At 42.7% G+C, this 23,866-nt stretch overlaps 1 protein-coding gene across 1 annotated transcript in view; it reads left to right on the top strand.

Annotated features, from left to right (window-relative positions):
- Positions 1–23,866, top strand: part of COL4A2 (collagen type IV alpha 2 chain) — a 183,828-nt gene that overhangs the window by 111,663 nt on the left and 48,299 nt on the right. The window contains 13 exon segments of the mRNA XM_014454193.2: positions 2,967–3,101; positions 3,187–3,231; positions 6,511–6,627; positions 8,006–8,077; positions 8,436–8,471; positions 8,580–8,642; positions 10,432–10,467; positions 14,361–14,402; positions 16,113–16,202; positions 17,902–17,937; positions 18,564–18,614; positions 19,785–19,829; positions 23,277–23,330. Coding sequence (XP_014309679.1) covers positions 2,967–3,101; positions 3,187–3,231; positions 6,511–6,627; positions 8,006–8,077; positions 8,436–8,471; positions 8,580–8,642; positions 10,432–10,467; positions 14,361–14,402; positions 16,113–16,202; positions 17,902–17,937; positions 18,564–18,614; positions 19,785–19,829; positions 23,277–23,330 — 822 coding nt within the window.

The raw sequence follows: 23,866 nt of genomic DNA, 5'->3' as shown, positions 1-23,866 counted from the left end.
CTTGCGCCCAGTCAGTCCCAATCGGGAGAGGCTCGCACCACCACAGCGGCGCTTGCCAGCCGTGAGCCCAGCATCTGGCACCCATCGGTCAGCTGAGCTGCACTCCCATTGTGGGAGCACACTGACCATTGTGGGCAGCTCCTGCATTGAGTGTCTGCCCCCTGGTGGTCAGTGCATGTCATAGCAACCAGTTAACTGGTCGCTTGGGCTTTTATATATATAGATATCAAGAATGGATAAATCCACAGAAACCAAAAGCAGATTTGTGGTTACCAGAAACTGGGGTGGGGAGGAACAGGGAGTGACTGCTCAGTGGGCATGAGGCTTCCTTCCAGGATGATGAAAATGTTTTGGAACTAGATAGAGGACATTGTGAATGTTCTAGAAACCGCTGTAAAATGATTAGTTTTACATTATGGGAATTTCACCTCAATAAAAAGAAGTAATTGACAACTTGCTCCAGAAAAGGGAAGATTAGAGTTTTATTCTAAAAGTCAGACTTCCCATCCAAGACTTTATGGGTATAAAGAAGTTTACTGACAATGGAAGGAAAATGAGTACATGATGTAGTCACTTTCCTCATCAAAGAAAATTGAGGAAAGGTTAATGAGTGCAATGTGGCTTTTCATCGTTAAGACACACATTCCAATTTGATGAGCAGTGCGTGTTCCCCTTAGTTGGCTCCATACAGTAATCCCCTGGATAGAGATAAAGTTTATGGACAGAAAAAAATGACAGTACTAATGAAGAACATTTTATCCCCCAAAGGACACTCCCTGTAAACACTGACAAGCCTCATGATGATTAGGGAACGTAAGGCTTAGGGGCATGGTATATGATCACAGGAAGGCTATATTCTGACAGAGCCACAAACAAAACAAAAATGAGCACAACTGGGAAAAAGTCATAAAAACCAGGATCAAAGCATATTTTGTCCCCAAACTTACAGCAGATGTAGCATACTAAGACCCCTGACTGGAATTCGACGAGCGTGAGCCTGGGGTATCGCGTGTCCAAGGTCAGAGCTGTCTGTCTTTGACCACAATCTCCCTCAATTAGGAAGCCTTATTTTTATCACATTCTTCAAAGATATTAAGTATATTGGGCTTTGCACAACATAAGATACTACCCTCAGTGACTGCTGCTTTCTGCGCTGACTGGACTCTTCTGGAACATGTGGAGGGTGGGGCAGGAGAACTCTCTAGCTCTAAAACTCTGACCTTGCCCAGGGAGATTCCTGCAAGTCCCCTTTGTGTGAGGAGTCAGGAGTCCCGAGCTTGGGGAGAGGTCTCATTCGCCAGCTGAAACCTTAATTTCCATCAGTTGCTTCCACCCCAAAGCAACCTCTACGCCGGTCTGTCTGTGACATTAATGCTGCGACTTGGCCTGCATTTTGAAGTTGTTTGCTTCACCTCAGCTGTGTGGAATGTTGCAGACAGACTGTAAACATTCTGTAATGACTAACAAACTCTTTAGCTGCACCGTTTATATAGGAAGAGTTACTTGTAGGCAATGGAAGAGAAGACTAGAAGTAATGGCTCAGTTCCCCCTCCATCTAAAGCAGCGGTTCTCAACCTGTGGGTCGCGACCCCTTTAGGGGAAGAACGACCCTTTCACAGGGGTCGCCTAAGACCATCGGAAAACATGTATATAATTACATATTGTTTTTGTGATTAATCACTATGCTTTAATTATGTTCAATTTGTAACAATGAAAATACATCCTGCATATCAGATATTTACATGACGATTCATAACAGTAGCAAAATTACAGTTATGAAGTAGCAACGAAAATAATTTTATGGTTGGGGGGTCACCACAACATGAGGAACTGTATTAAAGGGTCGCGGCATTAGGAAGGTTGAGAACCACTGATCTAAAGGCAGATGGGAATTTGAAATGTGAAAGCACATCGGGCTTAGCAGGTAAAGGTTCTTTATGGTGAGTAAACAGCAGACTTGTTCATTGAAAGAGGAATCAAGACATAGAACTTTATTTTTCATTTAAGTGAACCTGGGAGGGTTCATTAGAACATTAACTATAATACATAACTTAGTTCCATTAATCAGAGAGAGAGAAGCCCCTTTTTAATCTTTTTACTTTCCTTGTGGTAAAACATACAAAACATAAAATTTACCATCGTAACCATTTTCACACAGTTCAGTTGCATTAAGTACATCCACAGTGTTGTGCAAACATCACCACTTTCCATCTCCAGATCTTTCTCATCGTCCCCACGGAAACTCTGCACCCACTAAACAATGACTCCCCTTCTCCGCTCCCCATGCCCTTTCTGTCTCTATGAATTCAGCTGCTCTAGGAACCTCATAGAAGTGGAATCATACCGTATTTGTCCTTTTGGGACTGGTTGATTCACTTAGCATAATTTCCTCAAGGTTCATCCATGTTGTAACGTGTCAGAAAGTCCTTTCTTTGTAAGGTGAATAGTATTCCATCATATGGATGGACCACATTTTGTTTATCCACTCATCTCTCGATGGGACACTTTTGGCTATTGTGAAAAATGCTCTAGAAATATCTGTTCAAGTCTCTGCTTTCAATTCTTTTGAATATCATCCCATATCTGTTGTATGCATTATATTGGGGTAGAGATTAAAATCTTAGAAATTTGTTTGGAACTTTTTTTATATGCTGAAAGGACTTTTAAAAAAAAATAAGTTGACTGTCTCCAGTGCAATAGTATCATCATTTCACAATAGCATCACTTTAGTAAATTAGGATTATTTTCTCTTTACATTTAATAACTTTTTCCTTTAAACTCTGTGAATTCTTTTTTGCCAGAAATCACTTTGGGGTTACAGTGGCAGCAGATGGTAGTTTACATATAATGTTCTCTGAAGATCATCGCTCTTTGAGAATGAAAAGCATAGTTTCCAAAGCAACGTGACTGAAAGTGCTCATTCATTGCTATTAACTGTGGAAATTGAATGTATGTTGTTTCTACAGGGTCAGCCCGGGCAAGTGGGCCACCAGGGATACACTGGGCCCCCAGGGTTACAAGGATTCCCAGGACTGCAGGGCCGCAAAGGTGACAAGGGTGAAAGAGGCTCTCCCGGGAGCATAGGACCAAAAGGAGAAGTGGTACGGAAAACTTGGTATTTCCTCTCGTTTTATGGAGGGCAGCGGGTGTGTTGACCTTCATTAAATTTGTTTACCTTCTTTATAGGGACAAAGAGGCGTTTCTGGATTCCCTGGTGCTGACGGAATTCCTGTAAGTTTTTTGTTAAGATTAGAATTTTAAAACATTGTATGCATGGGAACCAACACGTTTATGACTTAACAGCAACATCTTGAGCTAAACCTGCTTTTTTGTTCATCACATAAAATTTGTGGGGCTACATGTGCGTCTTTTTCTCCCGGAATCCAGTCAAATGTTGGACAGACTTTTTTCCTTGTAAACGTTCTTCTGGACTTGGCTTCAGAATGGAGGAGACTTTGCTAGAACCGGACAGTGTTATGTAAGGAAAAGCTAGAGCATCGCTCAGATGTGCTTGCTAAGGAGCCGGTCTCGAAATTGTGTTTGAACCAGAGAACAACCTGAATATAAAGTAGCACAGCCAAGAACGTGGACGGAATGAAGCCCTGCTGGACATTTGTGCAGCTTCTCAGATTCTTTGTAGTAACCACACATAAACGAGAAGAGGAGGCATGGATTATCCATGAGAAAATCTCAAAATGCCATAAAATGTGTTTTTCTAACCTAGTTTACTTTACTTCTTGTGGCATAAAAAAATAAACAAAGCAGCCTGACTCACAGCCTTCTTCACAGGGGCCCGAGAGCAGAGTTCCCAGGGCCGGCTTCCTGCAGAGCTCCTTCTCGGGAATAAATGTGTTTATCACACATGCAGACCCACCCCATCTGTCTGCTGCTGACGTTTAAGGATCCTCACCCATATGCACAGATGTCTGCACCCTTCCCCTGCATATACATGTTCTCTATCACCATGCTCACACACGCACACACACACACATGCATGCATGCATGCATGCATGTGCACACACAGGGAGAGAGAATCTTCAGTCTGCACAAGTAGGGCTGTCCTACTTGAGAGCCTGAGTGGAGAGTCATCACAGAGAATTCATACCTTTTCTTCAGATTTTAGCTCCGCATTCAAGAATACTTTTGCCACAGTAGAAGGAAGCAGTCAGAGCTAAAGAAGGGAAGTTGTGATCACAAGACATGAGACCTACATGGCCAGTGATCCTAAGTGTCACCTGAATGAGGCACTCAGATACGTCAGTTACAAAACATGCAGCTGTGAACAAATAAGGAAATAGCATTCACATTGGTCAGCATCTTGCGAAATTGGCACAGTCGAAGAATCTGCAGATTTCAAGGGTTAAACAAATAATAAAAGTATTTTTCTACCAACGGCCTCAAACTAAATCGCCCATCTTTTTCTTTTCACCCATCTTTAAACTACTTTCTTGAACTATTTAAATTGTGTATCATATTTTTGCTTCCAGAAGTTGAAATCTGATTTAAATCTGAGTGACATTATGGAAAAATATTGTAACTAATCTGTATCGTATTTTAATTCATTTCTGCACTTCATACTCATTGAATACCAGATGCAAATATTTCACAAATAAGGGAGTAATCATCATAAGGAACAGTGATCATGATGAGCAGATAACTGATCATTTTCTACAGAATCTTGGTGCTGCTAAATATAGTCTCTTTAACCACAGAACCCTGATACTGCATATTAACAAATGTCACCTGCCATCTCTAAGCAGTTAATGAGCATAGCGTTTGAAGGACCTGAGTAATTTTAGCTGTTTAGAAGTTGTGTATAAAAAGTGATGTGCAGGGAAATCGTAGAGTTGTACACACAGAAATGTATCTAATCAGATGAACAAAAAGAGATGGACATTAAGCTCAATATAACTGAGATTTTTCCTCGAAGCACAATTTCAAAAGAAGATCAGATTGGCATGCAATTTCAAATCAATCCTAAGGAAATCAGAAAGACCCAACAGCAGATAGATAATTCAGGAGAAGACTAAGGAACTCAGATGTTCATTTTAAGCTAAAACATCCTAGGATACCACGGATCTTAAGCAGAACACCTGCAGAGCGTGTTTCTCTGGCTGGATTTGAAGGGTCAGCTTTCAGAAACCCCCAAAAAAGGGCCCTTTCCTTTGAAGGCATCAGACAGCTGGCTCTGTAACAGCTGGAGAGATTGTTCACCATGGTTTCCGGAAGCCATCAGGATTCCCCTGACTTTTTAGGGTTGGCTGAAAGGGCTATCAGATCTCTTTTCTGATGGCACAAGTTAAAGCAATGGCTTTGAACATCTCAAGCAGAAAGATATGCAGACAAAAGAAAAATTCTACTTTTCTTGCTGTATTCCTTAGTATCATTCAGAATACAAGCACTCGGCGTAGAACTGGTTCATTTGTCTTGAAATTTTACAAATTTCTCAAAGTAAATCTAAAAGACATCTTAACGCCCTCAAAAATTACTCTGGACTCTATGTTAGGCCTTCTCTTAAGAAAATAAAAATTTTAAAGAAATTACATAAATGCCCTATCCGGCTTGGCTCAGTGGATAGAGCATTGGCCTGTGGACTGAAGGGTCTCCGGTTTGATTCTGGTCAAGGACATATGCCTGGGTTGCAGGCTCGATCCCCAGTAGGAGGCGTGTAGGAGGCAGCTGATCAATGATTCTCTCTCATCACTGATGTTTCTATCTCTCCCTCTCCCCAATAAAAATATATTTTAAAAAGAGAAATTACATAATAAGAAAACATATATCTAAACATCTTTTGTGCAAAGAAGAGCAAAAGGGGCTGTAGTCTCGTAGGACATAAACTATAGATAGTTAACCCTACCCCCGGATGTCTCCCAGAGCCAGGTGAGTGCTATTGAGGTGCCCACAGACTTCACCTGACCTAGTCCTTCGAAAGACATTTGATCATGTTGCCCCCCCTCTCCCACCCGCCATCTGAGAACACCTGACTTGCTTTAAAATCTTAAAAGGAGTGTTTCCAAAGAATGTAGAAAGAGGAAATCAGTTCGTCTACCTATGGCTAAGCCACTGATGAAATCCTACTGTGGGTGTGAATCTCTTACCTGTTTAGGATGTAAGTCCAAAAGTCAGTCGGCCATAACAGATGGAGACACCTTTGTTGTCCCTGAGAAGGAGATCACTGCTTCTAGAACTTTTTTCTAGAATTTTAAAATCCTGTCCCTGACAAAACAGTGCTCCCAGGCACCCAGTGAAGCAAAGAGGAGAAATGCCAAGACAGTTTACTGCTCACCAAAACCTTTGGGAAACAGAACTTTGTCTTGAAAGCCTTTCCCCTGCTTAGAACTCTACCCGTGTGACTTTGTCTACTTATTCATTCATTCATTCATTTTGAGCTGTCGTCCCTTGGATTCATGCCAGTGGCATGAGAGAGACGATTTAAAACTGTTTTATCACACAGTTATGAAAACTAAACACCTCTGGGCTGAACGACTCACTTCCTTTCCTCTTTTCCAGGGACATCCTGGGCAAGGTGGACCCCGAGGACCACCTGGCTATGATGGCTGCAATGGGACCAGGGGAGACGTAGGCCCCCAGGGACCCTCTGGCATTGGGGGTGTCCCCGGATCTCCTGTGAGTATCATCAGCACAGCACACCCTGTTAACATGGTTAGCTCTAGAACCTGGATGGCTGGCACCTGTCGGCAGAAATGTATGGAAGTGCCCTATTCTCTTTCATGGCGTCCGGAAGGCCTAGCACAGGACCCTTAAAAAATGGTCTTAGAGAAACTTTGTTAAGGATGGTGTGTTGCCTTCTGTTCACTCACCAGTAGGGGCCGCAGGCGCACGCTAACCCTGTCTTTTATACCCTGAGGAAGCATTGCTCTCTTCTTGGAGGTTTTCTTATAGATATCTAGGCATGATCTTCCTGGATTCAAACAATTTTATTTTCCATATTCATGCTCCAATTCAAATAACATTGAATAGTAGGGCAACACGAAAACTAAAATTCTAAAAAGCTAAAAGTTTGACAAAATTATTAGTCACAAGATTATTAGAAATCTTGATTCGATTCTAAAATCCTTTGTGACGTGAAAGGACAATGATATTCTTCAGCATATCCAATACGAAAGGGTGTTGTTTTTTAATGGAAGAACTTTTGTATGTTAATCTGTTTCGTGGCCTCACTTCGTTTTCAAGGTCTTTGCAAAGAATATTGAAATATTTTTCAGTAGTGTTACCCTCTTACCACCAAAATACTGCACATTCAGGGTTATGCTAACATTTTATCTGGTAAAAAAAAAAATTTTTATTTTTAAGGTGGGGAAGAACAGTCATAAATAACCTTCACCTGTTTCCCCCTGAGCTAATCAATTTCTCATCATCATTAACACCTCTGCTTTCCAATTCTCGCTTCTTTGACTCTTCTTTTACAACTTCAACTTTTCAATAAGCTACATCATTTTCTAGTCTATTCCAATAAAATAACTTTTATCATCAACAAACATATTCATTTAAAATATTGATTTCATATGTAGGTGTTAAGACATGCATGCATGTACCTATACATGCACATGTGTACTTGACACAGTTTCTGTTTTAAAGAGTGACCCAGTATCTCTCCCACAAATGGTGCTTCAGAGTACATGTTAATACCTTCAGTACACTAATGCCAAAGAAAACACAAAGTAATAGTACCCAAAAAATAGCATGGTTTACTAAAGGATTCGTTTACTGAGTGCTCATTTGGGTTCTTTAAAAACACAAATTCTATAAAGTCTTTCCATTTTAACTTTGAAGAAAGATACTGTTGGATAAATATGAAAGTAAAAGTCTCACCTTTGTGGTTGGATGTAGTGATTAGTGTTCAGAATAATCTAAATGAGCTGTAAGAGCAGTTAGACATTGCCCATAAAGGTCAGTATTTAACCATCCAAATTACTATAGCTGTTCTGAATGTTAATGGACTTTTTTGCCTTTTCCTCTTTCCACCATATATGTACTCCTGTAGGGGCCCCTAGGACCCAAAGGCCAGAAAGGTGAACCTTATGCACTGTCTGAAAAGGACCGCGACAAATACAGGGTAAGTTTAATAGAGGTAGGAGACCTGATTAAGTGACCTAGTGTAAATTCTGATTAATAAAATTAATTTCCAAGTGAACTCTGAGCTGTAAGAATGAATGGAGTAGCAGAATGCATAGAATAAAATAATCCAAAATTGTGATCAATTCAAAAATAACTTGTTTCAATCTTATATTTAATTGTGGGTGCATCCCTTTCCCATATTCACTGTACCTCAGGTATTAGGTTAGTTAACATTACCAGGTCCTGTTACAGCTGCAATAACTTATATACTTGTTTGGAATGTTGTAATAAAATGTAACTAAATCTAAAGATTAGCTTAAAAACTAGAACTCTTTAAATTATTTCTTCTCATTTAGGGTGAACCCGGAGATCCTGGATCGGTCGGTTTCCAGGTAAGTTTTATTTTTATTAGAAAATATTCCAAGACAACTTTAAGAATTCAGGACTCCGAAATACCAGTCAACTTCTCTTAACAGCCTTCTCTTGTTGCCTGTCCTTAGGGGCCCCCCGGCCGACCTGGGCCTATGGGACCAATGGGTCCACTTGGATTTCCAGGAAGACCAGTAAGTACCACGTACATGTGCTCACTCTTGAACCACTGCCCAGGCATCCTCTAGAGAGGCCTCTTCTTCAGCGTGGATACAGGCGGAAGCTTCACGATACAACTAGGATGCTTGTGGTCACTATAAAAAGCGTCAAGACGAAACAGGGCATCCCTTGTATACATTTTGCTTCTATTAAGATTGAAGAATGAGGACTCAAAATTTGTGGTCACCAGATCACTGCCAACTATGTCAAATTTAAACTTGCTGCTGGCTGGGTGCTATTCCAGTCATGTACAGCCTCTCTCGGCCCCACAAAACCAGCTGAAAAGGGGCGTGTCATCCCTGGGCAAAGCAGATCAAAGTGCAATAGGGTGATAAGAAGGAAATGGGTTCTGCCTAGGCATGGCCACCATAGCAGGTGTGTCACACCTGGGCATGGCCACCATAGCAGGTGTGTCACACCTGGGCATGGCCATTATAGCAAGTGAAATATTGGACATCAATTAATAAAATGGTCCTAGTGCACCACCTGAACGGCAGTCTACAGGTGTTCACTCCCACTGCAACTCAAATGATAGAGGGAGGTGCAACAAGACAGATGCTTGGATGGAGGAGGGCTTGATGCAAGGAGGGGAGAGGAGGAGAAAGAGTTGCTAGTGCCTGTGCAGCCCTAAGGCCACTTCCATCATGCCACACAGGACCCACGAGATGAACTGGCTCCTTCAAGGTTTCTGACTCTTATTCCCCACAGTTTTTAGTAGTGAGACAATTCTCACAGAAACCCATTGCTCAAGTATGAGGGACACTCTCAAGGGAGGCTGTGGTATTAGTTTCTTAACAGATACTGAGAAACAATGGAGACACGTATGCTCGGAAAGATTCAGTCATGCTAGTAGTTGGGGGTGTGAGTACTCATTAATTTTCTATAATCATTTATTTTGTTTCTATAAAATGAGTTTCCCTGGGGCTGTGAAAGTCATTTTTGCAAGTAGTCCTCTGCTATGAAATATTTGGCCAAATAGTATGAAATGAGGATTCTATGATGAGAGGGTCTTTGTTCTCCTATGTCATATGGTTGTTGACTCAAAGTACACATACCACATGGCTTGGGAGGGGGAACGGAGGTTATACTTTAAACACACAGTTCAGGGAAATATGAAATTGCAGGTTGTACCTGCTGGGTCCTTAGTTGACCTGACAACTTTTAAATTCTTCATGTGGCCATTAAAATCACCCACAGTCCCCCGCCTGCCCACTTCTCTGCACTTAGACACAAATTATTCTTTTCGTGCACTTTCAAAACTTCAGCGCAAGTGTAGTGTTGACACTGAATGCTTTGCAGATAGACCCGTGGTGATATTTGTGGATGGACTTTCAACCCTGTAGATTAAGTCTGCCTGTGAACATTTGGTGACCTACCAGCAAAAAGCGTTAGACAGTGGCCTGTGGGGGACCCTGCCCAGGGGGAGTCAGGAGAAACGATCTTTGTGGTGACAGGGCCTGGGACCTGGCATGGGAGCAGAGCAAACATGAATAGGACATGGATGAAATCAAAAGTCTAAACTCAGAAAAGCAAACCCAAAACAGCTGTGTGTGGACAGCCGGCAAATTCTGGGAACTGAGCCTGACCCCAGCCCTCTCCCCTCCAGCCCTTTCTGCCTGCTGAGACAGATGTATCAGAAACCTCTATACATACGACATGGTGCTCTAAATATACAGTGAATGGCTTTCCCAGGGCTTTCTAGCAGATGTTATCTGGGTCCTGGAATAAAGAAAACAGTTTACAAATATCTTTGTATTTTTGCAGGGACCACCTGGACCCCCCGGACCCCCTGGAGAGCCAGTAAGTTACTGTTGGGGGTGAGGGAGAGGGAAGTGGGGGCTTATGTATCCGTGTATATCCTTCTGGACTGTAGAACTACTTCATGGACAACTGTATATTGCTCATTTCACAATGAGAACTGTTTTGTAAGTTTTCTAAGACTCACTGTTACAAACTCCAAAGATGCACCCAGTGGTACCTCTGGCGTCTCTGGCACATTAAATAAGTGCGTGTGTTGAATGATTTGTTGTTTGCAAATCACATAACATTCCTGTTGTATGAAAATCAAACTGATTAGGAACGTAGATTTAGGGACAGCTTGTGTTTATCCGTGTGTGTTAATTTATAAGAATGGACAAAATGTAGCTATGTTTGTATGGGGGAACTGATGGCATTCCCTACCTGGGTATAATTAGGTTCTACAAGAGTGTGATGTCAGCCTCTAGGGATATATATAGTCAGTGATTTTCAATTCAGCTAGAGCCCAAAGCTGGATTGCTTCTATCAGAGAAAGATTCTTAAGTTGGTTGGAGCACAACAAAGTAGGTGGCTTGTTAGAACCTGGAGACACAACTAGAGTTCGGTACCATCTGTGAAAGTTGGATAAATGTCCAAGACAAACAGTAGGAAGTTGGTGAAGGAAGTATTTGCTCAAAATTTGACGTGAGTCTATTCTGTACACCTAGTACAAAACAATATTGAATGTAAACTGTAATTTAAAAAAACTTTAAGTCAACTCCCGGGCTACGATTACCGACATTTAAGGACCATTCCGTGGCCTGCACGCAACTAAGGAAATCTCCCAGCCTGCACATTCCCATGCCTGTTCCACAGAAATCCCATCTCTGTGACCTTCTGGGGACCTCAGCTACCACCACCCCCAGGCCCCCAGCTCCCATCACCTCTGAAATGGCTTCCGGCTGGGGCTGGAGCTCGTTAAGGCTGCTGCCCACACCGCTGGGCTCCCCACTGTCTGGCAGCCCAAAGCTGAGTGGGAACGGCCCACAGCCAAGAGAAGCAGATGTAAGATGGGGCGGCCAGCCCCAAGGTCATCTCAGATCCCTGTTTGGCTGCCGCACTAATGGCCCTCACCCCCCACCAGGTCACTTCCTGGTAACTTGGATAACCAGCTCATAAGGCAGAGAGGCCACAGGGACCCAAGCAAATCACGTTCTAATCTAGCCTGGCTGCATTTCTGTGCTTTGATTTCAGCTCCCAGCCAGGTGGGAAAGAAGCAAAAATGCAAAAATTAATTAAATTCTTTGTTTTTATTTTCAGAAAATCCCTGGGCATTGAGGGGGCAGGAGGTATACTGCAGAGAGAAAGATCAGATAGGGTCCTGTGTGATCTTCTGTTGAGATGGGAATGTAGAGACCCCAGGAAAGAAGCAGTCGTTTGGAGATTTTTAAAAAAACAGAGAGAGAGAGTATTATTTCTATAATGTAGTGCAGGCATACCTCATTTTTTTGCACTTCGCTTTATGGCACTTTGACGATACTGTGTGTTTTACAAATTGAAGGTTGCTTATGGCAACCCTGAGTTGAGAAAATCTATTGGTGCCATTTTTCTAACAGTCTCAGATGATGATTAGCATTTATTTAGCTATAAAATAATTTTTATTAATATATGTACACTGTCATTTTAGACATAATGCTATTGCACACTTAACAGACTACAGTACAGTATAAACATAACTTTTATATGCACTGGAAAACCAAAATATGAATGTGACTCACTTTATTGCGGTATTTACTTTATTGTGGTGATCTGGAACTGAACCTGCAATATCTCTAAGCTGTGCATGCATAGCTTTTCATATGTGCCTCTTTTAGACACCAGGGTTGAGTCATTTCTCCCATATATGGCAACTCCACTTATGGAACTATTAAATATTTGCTAAATCTCTGGGCCTAGCTTTGCCTCTTAGACTAAAAGGAAGATGAAAACGACTAAAACCCCAAGAATCACCATCCCCTAAAATCATTAAAGGGTAGGAAATGTTTCTATGAAACTAGGATTGTCTTACCAGAATGAGAAATAGCTGAGGCAGAAGAGAGAATGATCTTCAAATATAGGACTGGGGGGTAGGGGCGGGGGGGGGGGCGGGAAATGGCTGGTTTCTACATCTGAAAGGGCCAGACCCGCAGAAACACATACCTGTAGAGACACTAGATCAGTGATGGCGAACCTATGACACGTGTGTCAGAGGTGACACGTGAACTCATTTTTTTGGTTGATTTTTCTTTGTTAAATGGCATTTAAATATATAAAATAAATATCAAAAATAAAGTCTTTGTTTTACTATGGTTGCAAATATCAAAAAATTTCTATATGTGACACGGCACCAGAGTTAAGTTAGGGTTTTTCAAAATGCTGACACGCCGAGCTCAAAAGGTTCGCCATTACTGCACTAGATGAACGATTAAGAATCAGAAAGACCTGGGGTCAAATCAAGCTCTGCCACTCATTAGCTCTGAGGCCAAGGTCATAGGATATGACAGTGTGACTATCCGTGACTCCTCCTGAGTTGCAGAGGATTAAAGGGAGAGTGGACCCTGGGCTGTTATAGTACATACAGCGAGTATAGAGTCAATAATACAGTTTGCTGATCATCAGGATATTTGAAGAGTAGAATATATTTCAAAAGTCAAACAGTAGACTATTCCCAAGGGTGACAAAATAACTGCTCTTAGTCCACTATTTCTGAGGTTTTGCTTATTTTTCCAAAGCATCTCTGTATTAAAAGAATAGCCTATCGTTTTCACGAACCCCAGAATTTTCATCATTTAGGTTTAATCTTAGTGAATGCTCAAAATGCGCTGTGAAGTGCCTACCACCTTCTGCAACTGATACACCATCTCAGTTTGTTCCTGTTCAAATTATGTGATGTCTGGGCTCAGACTTTTGTTGTACACTTTACATATGGAAATAGCAAAAGAAAAGACAATAACTTTTTTTAACTTTATTTTTCAATTACAGTGAATATTCAATATTATTTTGTATTGGTTTCAGGTGTACAGCATAGTGGTTAGACATATAATTTACGAAGTGATCTCCCCAATTAATCTAGTACCCATCTGACACCCTACATAGTTATTAGAATACTAGAGACCCGGTGTACGAAAATTGCACACTGGGAGGGCAGTCCCTCAGCCCGGCCTGTGGCCTCTTGCAGTCCGGGACCCCTTGGGAATGGGCCTAAGCCGGCAGTCAGACATCCCTCTCGCAGTCCAGGGCTCTCACAGTCCAGGACCAGTCTCTCCTTTCTACCCACCTGCAGTGGAGGCAGGAGAGGCTCCTGCCACCACCTCGGCGCTCGCCAGCCGTGAGCCCGGCTTCTGGCTGAGCGTCGCTCCCCCTGTGGGAGCACACTGACCACCAGGGGGCAGCTCCTATGTTGAGCGTCTGCCCCCTGGTGGTCAGTGCACATCATAGCGACTGGTCGTTCCACCGTTTGGTCGATTTGCATATTAGGGATTTATTAGATAGGATTATTGACTATATTCCCTATGCTGTACTTGACATCCTTGTGACTCTTTTGTAACTACCAATTTGTGCTCTTAATCCCTTCACCTTCTTCTTGCATCTCCCAACCCTCCTGTCCTCTGGCAACCATTACTTCGATCTCTGTATCTATGAATCTGTTTTGTTTGAGTAACTTTCTCCTTGTGTCAATTAGTTTCTGAGACGTGAAGCCAGAATGTTATACAAGGATAGTTGTCCAGTGATGTTGCAAATATATTTTAGGTCTCTTTTTCTAGAAAAAAAAATTATTTCACTGTGATTATTGACTTTTTTAAAGTTTATCTTTATTGTTGAAAATATTCCCCTTCCCTCCCCCGCGCCTCCATTGACCCCTTCTAGCCTGCTGATAATTGACTTTTAAAACTTACAGAAACTCATTTCTCTTTCAGGGCAACAGAGGACTAGGTTTTTATGGAGAAAAGGGTGACAAGGTAAAGGAAACAACAGATTAAAGCAGCCGCATGCAACGTGTAATAGGAAAGAAATTTCAATGACTATGTCTTATGCTATTCTCTTGAGGTGATGTTCAAATAGACCATTTGCACAGGAAGTAATTATTATAAAGTGCCATGTTATCAGACACACTTTGGTGATAGTTATGGAGCAATAAGACAGTGGAAGTGAACCATGTAGGATGGCCCTAGACCTGTGGCACAGACATGACCTCCGCCATCTTCTAACATGGGGAGTCCAGGGATGACAGGAAACTGAAGCCAGAGCCACAGACTAACAAGCCAGGTCAGGGCCCAGGTGACATGGCAGGAAAGAGGACCACATGGACTTTTATCATTGCCCACAGTGCTGAGATTCAAAGATCGCATGGCCTTTGAGAGGATCACTTGAGATCACTTATAGGAAAAGCTCAGCATGGTGTCCACACCCCGTGAGCTAACCCTCACACAACCCCATCGCATTCCCCCCAAAACCTATAAAACAGATGTGTTCGTTTGGTGTCCTTTGAGCATTTTCATTTTGTTTTACATTTTACTTTTTGATTGAAGCGCACATTAAACTTTCACTACACAGGTGTGAAAAGTACTTTGTTCTTTGTGTTAATACCATACAAGTAACTACAAAAGAAAAACATTGGATGATGTAAATACATAAAAGTTTAAGTTCCTGTCCAATGAAATATAATAAAATAGCAAAATAACATAAAAAGAGGAAAAATCTGGGAAGAATAGTCACATTATATAGAATGGAAATGAAGTTAATGTCTGTAATGTACAAAAAGCTTATTCAAATTGTTAATAAAAAATAAAAAACCTTCAAGGCCCCCATAGATAAAGAGTAGATGAACAAACAGTTTAGGTACTTTTTAGGTATAATATTAGCAGACACTCAGAATACACTATGGAGTACCACTTTCTGCCGCTAATACATCATTTCAATTTGTTCCTGTTTAATGTCTGGGTTCAAACTGATGTTATATAGTTTATACATGGAAATAGCAAAAGAAAAAAACAAGAATAACTTTCTTTCTGTGTCAATTAGTTCCCAGGAGATCAAGCAAGCATATGTCAGGGTAATTGTCCAGTGATGTTGCAGATCTATATGGTTCACCCTCTGTGTACCACTTAGAAAAGTGATTCTTACTAATGATAAAAATGCAAATTAAAGCAAAGTCTAGATATTATATTGGTTAAAGATGCTGCTTTTTATTATATAAAAACACCCTTACATGGTGAAATAGTGGTGAAACTGGAGTAATCACTCATTTCCTAAGCGTTTCTTATATCTCTGTGCCAATCTAGGCAAACAATAGAGTGATACCTATCAGGAGCCATAAAGACATTAAGCCCTCAGACCTAATAATTTCCTTGTATAGAAATTTATCATAAGGAAGTAATTCCACAGAAGCAAATGCAGCCCCAAATTGTGAACAGCCCAACCAGCTTGTAGGCAGACATTCTAAATGATTATTGATGCAAGTGGGATACAAATAATTTTATGTTACGATTCTTTCATTTTAAACTCTAATTTTTATTTGGATTTATAAATAGAACACTGCAAAATTGGTGTGCATGTGATAAGTAATATGCAAAGAGACAAAAAGCAGTTTGTGGTGGGAGCATGCTTTTGCTAAAGTTTGGTAGTGTCTTCTCAATCTAAAGACTGCTGCTTTGCTACACAATTCACAGGGTGACATCGGACCCCCAGGGCCCAACGGGCCTCCGTCAGACTTTCAACCGATCACCGGGCCCGGAAAGGAGACCGTCACCCCGTACAAGGTAATGGGGCTCTGCCAAATAGGCTGTATTCTCAGTGGAACTAGAAGAAAGAAAGAGAGACAAGGGGGAAAAGGTAACTTTACTCGATCTTATTCAAACAGTCGCATGCAAAGAGGGCAAGGCCGCTCCATGAAATTGTGCATGAAAGCACAACTATTCGTTCAGTCAAATAACCATGTCAGTCCATCATCTGAAACAATCGTGATGAATTTGAAGCAACACGAGGATCCATAAAAAATCTCAAATCTATCTTTAAGTATGCGAGCCTCCAGTGTAGACGTAGGTTATGGTCGGAGCATAATTCAAACCCTGTACGTGGAATTCTCTGACAAAACACTGTGATCTGCAAAACAAGTCCGCTTTTACTCTTCACTGACAGAGTCACGGTGGGGTTGTTGTTTGTTTATCCAGATTCATTTTCTGGCCCTTATAATGTCTATTACTGTTTCATTTAATTAAAAACATACTCTTGGAATCCAGTAAAAATCACCATCCTGCTCTACCACTGACACGTTCGGATGGGCCACTTCACCTTCCTAAGCATTCGTGTTCCGTTGTACCCACTGCAGATAGTAATGCAGATGCCAACCTTGTAGAGCTGTGGAGTGGACACAGGTGAAACCCCTAGTCTAAAGTCGGGCACAATCAATGGGAACCAAAATAAAAACCCCAAACCTAGAATATCATTCCCAACAATCAGGTATCTGTCAAGATGGGGTTTGGGTGCTTGGTCGTGGATGGGAGAGGCAGGTGTGACCACTGCCTTAGGGGGGAATGAATCTGGGCAGCTGTAGCTCAGTAGTAAGTGACTTGACCGTTGACAGAAATGGCCTGGAAGGTGGCTGGTGCGAGCAGACATGCCTGAGGAAAGCGAGTCAGAAGCAGGTGGTTGTGCATGGCTGAGAAAGTGAGATAGATGTCCCTGGACAGCCATAGATAGATTCTGGGCAGACCTGTGGCTCCTAGTGGTGACCTGACCACCAGCCAGGTAGGGCCTCTGTCCAAGAGCTGAGGATGGAGTGAGACCAAAGCAGGTTTGATCCTCACTGAGGTGCTCAAGCATCCAAAACACGTTTCCTTCCTTTCCTACTACCAACAGGGATCGTCCAGGGCTGGGGCCTGGCCAGTCTGCAGGGGGCAGTCTTGGTCAGCAGGGATCTGGGCGCTGTCCTAGCAGTGATGGAGAGCTCGGACCTGGCCGGTCACATTTCTTTTGCCATTTTAAACCAAGAGAGGAAGAAAAAGAAAGATCATTTAGAGTTGACATTGCCTTCCAAAGCCACCTTTGCTCGGGGTTTCAATACATCCCAAATGTATCTCTTCCTCAGAGAACCCTCCTTATAGTATTTTATTTAAATGAGTGTTGTCATTCGGGGCTTTTCTCTGGGCATATTCTCCCACCACAGGATGGTATTATACACCTGCAACTGTGGAGTAACAAAGGAAACCATGTAGAGACAGCCTTGCCATCACATCAAAAATAACACGATTTCATGTCTATCTTGAAAATCCAGAAGAAATAACACATTTCTCCCTTGAATTTCGAAGCTGCAAAATTTAGATGCTTGCTACAATTCATTTATAATGGTTGTTTAAGTTTTGTCCAGTACTTTTCACTTCATATCACAAAACCTGATTAATTTTAAGTATCACTATTCTCAAATTAATACGTGTTTCTTTTTTTTCATTTTCTTCACAGGGTGAAAAAGGAAGTAAGGGGGAAAAAGGAACAATAGTAAGTCAAGCAATAAAGATGTTTCTTCTCCCTTGTGGTTTCCAAATTCTTGGCGATCCTATTGCCATGAGAATGTGCAGGGGTCACAGGGACCCAGGGACTGTTGGTTTCCAACCCATTTGTCTACAGCAAGAAAGTGTTATCATTTATTTGTATCAGATATTTTTGTGTTTGTTCATTGTTGTTGTTTTGTTTTGTGTGTTTTTCAGAAAATAGTCTTCGAATGTCTTCCTTTTTTGCATAGTAAACACCAGTTAATCAACATTTTGTGAAGCTCATAAAATGAATCTAATTGCTTTTAAAAAGAAGATGTGTGGGTGGAGGGGGCTGGACAGGTGTGATGGGCTGGCTTCTGCTCTGGGGGTCTCAGCCAGGGGAGCGCTCTGCCCTCTCTTCAGTCTTCGTCACGCCTGCCCTGGTATTCCCTGCCCTCCCACATGGCCACTTACCATGTGGCGGGGAGAGGTGCTATGCAGGCAGACTCAGATCCCTATGCCCTTCCTTCCATGAGCTGGAATAGAGAACCCCAGAGGCAGGCCGGCCTCAGGGCGTGAGAAATGGGATTCCTGCTGCAGGTAAAGAGAGAAGGTGCCGGCTGTGGCTCAAGTCTCTGTGTTCTCTCCTAGGGCATTTCCTTGAAGGGAGAAGAAGGAATCCTGGGCTTCCCAGGACCCCGGGTAATGCATGCATTCTATCACTGGGGCTTATTTTGTTTTGTTTTTATTTTTAAATGGGCGTTATTTGGGTGGGGGTGGGGGGAAGAGAGCAGATTTTGGTTCACAGCAAATGTGCAGAGATATTTGCCTCGTACCCCCTCTCCCTCCACACACACAGCATCCCCCACTGTCTGCGTCCCAAACCAGAATGTCCATTGGCAACAGTGGACAAGAGGAGCCTACATGGATGGACACAACGTTATCGCCCATTAACTGTGGTTCTTAAAACTGTGCACCTCCATTTGGAGAAGGGTGGGAACAGAACACAAACACATTTCTGCTTGTATTAGTTAGGCCAGATTAACCTGTGGTGACAAAAATATAGACTGATTCCAGCACACAAGAAGTTGATTTCTTGCTGCCCCAAGAATCCAACAAAAATGTCCCTAGTGGGGTGGGGAGGGGGCAGGGGAGTGTCTCCTCTCGAGGAGATTCAGCCCCCTGTGGCTCCCCTGCCCTAAGGCAGGCCTCCCTCCATCAGCCAGAACTCAGTCACCTGGCCAAACCTAGCCGCAGTGAGCTGGGAAATGTGGCCAAACCATGGGTCGGGAAGAAGAGAAAGTGGCCTTGTGGTGGTAGCCACTACCGCTAAAAAGACGTGTTACAATCTCCAAAAATAAGGACAGAGACTCATGAGCACTTTGGAACCCAGGCCTTTTTTATCTTTACCATTTTCACCATCCCGTCTTTATGGATTTCTCCATAGTTTGTGAAGTGGTAGACATGATGCATTATGTCAGCGGTTCTCAACCTGTGGGTCACGACCCCTTTGGCGGTCGAACGACCCTTTCACGGGGGTCGCCTAAGACCATCCTGCATATCAGATATTTACATTACGATTTATAACAGTAGCAACATTACAGTTATGAAGTAGCAACGAAAATAATTTTATGGTTGGGTCACAACATGAGGAACTGTATTTAAAGGGCCAGAAGGTTGAGAACCACTGCATTATGTGAAAGTGTCGCCAAAATGAGCCATCTCCTTTAGAGAAGAAAAGGGGTTTCAGATGGTTTCCATACTCTCATGATAAAGCGCTTTGTTTGAGGCCATGTCAGCTCATGGTGATGCCACAGGAAACGCTGCTGCCTCTTCTAAGCTGTTATTGCTTCTGTTTTCTGTCCTCCCCAGGGCCCCCCGGGCACCTACGGTGACAGAGGTTCAGAAGGAGAGCAAGTAAGTGCGATGCATGAAATGCAGTCGGCTCCAGGCCTGAAACATCTCACAGAAATCAAATATGAAGACTGTGGAATTCCGGGGGGGGGGGTGCCCCAGAAAAAAAAACATTTACCATTTTACCTGCATTTACCATGGCATCATCCCAGATCCTTCAGAATGCTAGAGTCAGATTGTTTACCTTTTTCTCATTTTTGCAAAGCAGCCCTTTGGTTCCTTCCTGTGGTTCTTTCCCTTCAGGCTTCCCCTCATCCAGCGCCTGCAGCCACGGCTCCTGTACCTTCAGTGTCACCCCTGGCCTGGGTCACTGTGTGTCAGTCTTAGGAAGGTTGTCAGCGTGGTGACCAAGAGTTCACCTACATTTTTCACATGTTGATCTCACACACGTAGACACTTTGTTTATCTTTAATGATGACCCAATTACTTATTTTTACCATGTGTTCTGTGGACAGATGTTTGGCACTTTTTTTTAGAAGAAAACATGTGAGAAATGCATTGTGAATCTGGATCAGGCTTAGAACTGTCTGAACTCTGGGTCATATGAGAGAGTACACATAGAAATAGATTTTTTAATTAATTATCTATTACCTTCCCTAATTTGATCAGACCGTCTTTCTTTCACGGGCCCACAGCATTCTCCCTGAGGCAAACACTGGTAATAATTCTGTGGGTATCGTTTGTGGGTATCGTTTCAGACAAGGACATGTATTTTTACGTGCATATAATTTAACAACAGCGAGTAACACTATCTGTATCATCCTGCCACTTGTTTTTTCATCCAATGGGCCCTGGAGATTATGCCGCATTAGCACATTCACATCTACTAGTACATGGTTCTCCTAACAAGCTGCACAGAATTGCAGTGAAAGGTTCCACCACGTTTGCTTAACAGCCCGTGCGGTGGCTTCCAGCTGCTTGTTATTTTCAGCAATCATGCAGTCGACATTATGGTACACACATCTTGGTGCCCATGGGCTAGTATTTCCACATAGAAATAGACTATTTTAAAAAATCGATTCAGCCTCCAAATCGTGACTGCCCTGATTACGCTCACGACTCCGTTGCAGGATTGAAGAACCATAGGGATCCTGATAGCAGTGGGTCTCGTCAGTCCCTGGGACTACCGAGGGGACTTGGTCCCCCAGATTTGGTTTCTGACCTCCCCAGCTCTAGACTCAGGTGTCTCCACCCCAAGTTCTGGTTTTGACCACTCACAAGGAGCCCCAAACTTGATTCTTTCCTGCAACTTCAATTGACTTTATTTTTCCTATTAATATCCTTTTACCCTAAACTCGGACCAGGGATGACACCAGGGTTTGCCCTAATTATACCCACCTTCTCATGGCATTAATACCTGATAGGAGTACCCCTAAAGGTCACATGCCTAGAAACAGCTGCTGTCCATGCAATACCCCCAACTAAAGGCAAAGGCCAAATTCTAGTTTAAGGATTACAGTAAGCAAGTGCTGTAAAGAGACAGAGGACTATGGCAAACATGAGCATTTAAAAGTAATCCATTTCAACCAACCCCACAAAACTAAAGTACTGCTGTTAATACTTTGTGTGCCTGCCATGTGCTAGTGAAATCATAATTATGATTTGTTTTTCTACACCCAACACTAAGGAGTTATAGTGTTTTTAAAATGCAGTTCAAAAAAATAAAATAAAATGCAGTTCAACATAGCCACCCCCTAGAACTCAAAACTTAATGAAGGACAATATGTTCACCAGGCATGGACCACCTGGGGCGCCTAAGTGCTGTGGTCCAGATGTTAGGATCTAAGGCTCACAATTTCCAGCTTGCTTCCTGCACTTGCAACAACTGGGGGGGATGCAGATGCTTCCAATTAAGTGGGGCATCTCAGCTGCTGTGGGGGAATTGTTTCTTTGACTGTGAAGATAAGAAATGCCCAGGATATACACACATGAATGGGTCATCCTGCGTTTTCGTGCCACCCCGCACCCACCTGTCTACCAGTTGTTATCTTATTGCCAGGTTGCCGTGGCTCCCCGACTAACATCTCAGTTGTACTCACAGACTTTGGTTTTAGGATGTAAAATGGAACCAGTAACCAAAGGCAGCTCCAAGGAGCAACTGTGCACACCAGCATTAATGCATTGAAATAGGAATGAGCCAAAAAAGAGAAGATTCTGGGAAAGATTTTGCTTGTTCTGCAGGAACAATCAGCTACCCTTCCCTCATCCCACCAGAGATTGATAGAACTTTAATTAGTTCTGGGGGTGCTTGTGATTGCTTGTTGATGGCATCTCAGCATGGCTGAGCAGAGCGTGGGTGGCATGGAATGGTGTGTAGATTTGGCCAAGTCCAGCGTGTTGTTTGAGCTGGATTATTATGTCAGCCTGGACTCAGCTCAGACTAAATGCCTAGTTGCCAACTCCCCAGTCCTTGGCAAGGTCTTCAGTGATTCCTAACCTATCTCATGAGATGGCCTCTAAATAGGAGATCATTTTTAATATCAGAAAAATTGGCCTTCATGAAAAACACAGAAGTAAGCCCACCCAGTTCATTCTAGACAATGTGATTTTCGGCACACATGCTCCTCGGTTTCAAAATATCTGGTAAAATAATTAGATAATTGGCACCCTGGCATTCTGATTTTTTTGGGGGGGAGGGGCTTGCTGTACATATTCTTTAGCAAGACGGAATAAATTTCTAGATTATTTTTTAAAACTACTTATCTACCCAGATATGATGTGGCTTTTGTTGATATATATTTGGGGAGATTAGAAAGCAACAGTTAGCACTAGAAATTTATTTTTTTTTACATGAAACTAAATGGGCGGCATTAATGCTCCTGTTTCGTGTTCACTGAAATTTACAAAGCCCATCTAGGAGGGAGGTTTTAATAGATGGATCAGGTTGTCCACACCTGACCCCACTGATCAATTATAAAATCACTTAAACTCGCATCTGTGCATCCTATACCAATGCACTGGGAAGGACACAGCACCCCCCAGAAACAGTCCTTGCTTAAAAGGTGAACCTGAGCCTAAGGAAGCTTCTAGATCTAGCTGCTAATTTAGAGAAAGTCAAGGGTAGAGAATCATGTTACACAACACCACAAGGTCATGTGTAGCAGGTCCCCAATGCTGGGGATTGGCAGCCCCAATGACCTAGTTTCTTCAAGAGCAACAACAACAAAATGTTACTGAAAAAAAGTAGAAAGGAAGAAGAAACTATTATAAGAAAATTAAAAGACATATCAGCCAAATGTCATGTTTGGACTTTGGATCCTGATGCATAAACAGAGCAATTTTTTGAGAACAAAGATGTTTTTGAGACCAAAATCAGGAAAATTTGAACAGAGGCCGTGTAGGAGGTGACTTTAATGAATTATTATTCATGTCATTAGACATAATAGTGGTATTTTGGTCAGTTCTGTAAATTACAGAGATAAAAATAAGCACCAAATATCTCTCCTGCAGGGAAGCAGAGGACCAGATGGCTATCCAGGCTCTGCGGGACCCCAGGGACCCAAGGTGAGCTTGGTTTTCATTCGGATGGTTTTCACTTGGTTTCTTTGGATGGTGTTCTGACCACCTCTTACTCACCATGTTGGACAAGGAGGTATCCTCTAACCCAGTGGTCGCCAACCGGTGGTCGGTGAGGTCCAAAAGGTTGGCAGCCTCTGCTCTAACCTATATAAGAATAGATAACCGAGCACACAGCATTTATTAGTCACATTATCCCAGCCTTAGGACGCTACATCCCTGCAGGACCCCACCAAGCAGAGTGAACCAGCGGGGCTGGGGGAGGGGCTTTGTAGTAACAAGAGGGTGGGACACCCCTGGTCCCCAAGGCAGGATATGACTGACGTGTTTGGATAATTCATGGGCCAGCAGAGAAGTGAAACCCAGTAGGATGAGGACCAGGTGGGCTGCAGCTGCACCAGCTGATGGGGAATCCAGCCAGGTAGGGAGCCCTTTCAGCTGGTGAAGACAGCGGAACTCATAGTTAGGCCTGTGGGACCCAGAGAGGCTCCAGGTCGTTAGCTCTTACAGTCCAGATGGCATTG

Source organism: Myotis lucifugus, unplaced genomic scaffold (genome assembly GCF_000147115.1).
Source record: "Myotis lucifugus unplaced genomic scaffold, Myoluc2.0 scaffold_33, whole genome shotgun sequence".
In the NCBI taxonomy this organism is placed as follows: domain Eukaryota; kingdom Metazoa; phylum Chordata; class Mammalia; order Chiroptera; family Vespertilionidae; genus Myotis; species Myotis lucifugus.
The sequence above is the reverse complement of the archived record's forward strand: the minus strand, read 5'-3'. Positions and strand labels throughout refer to the sequence as shown.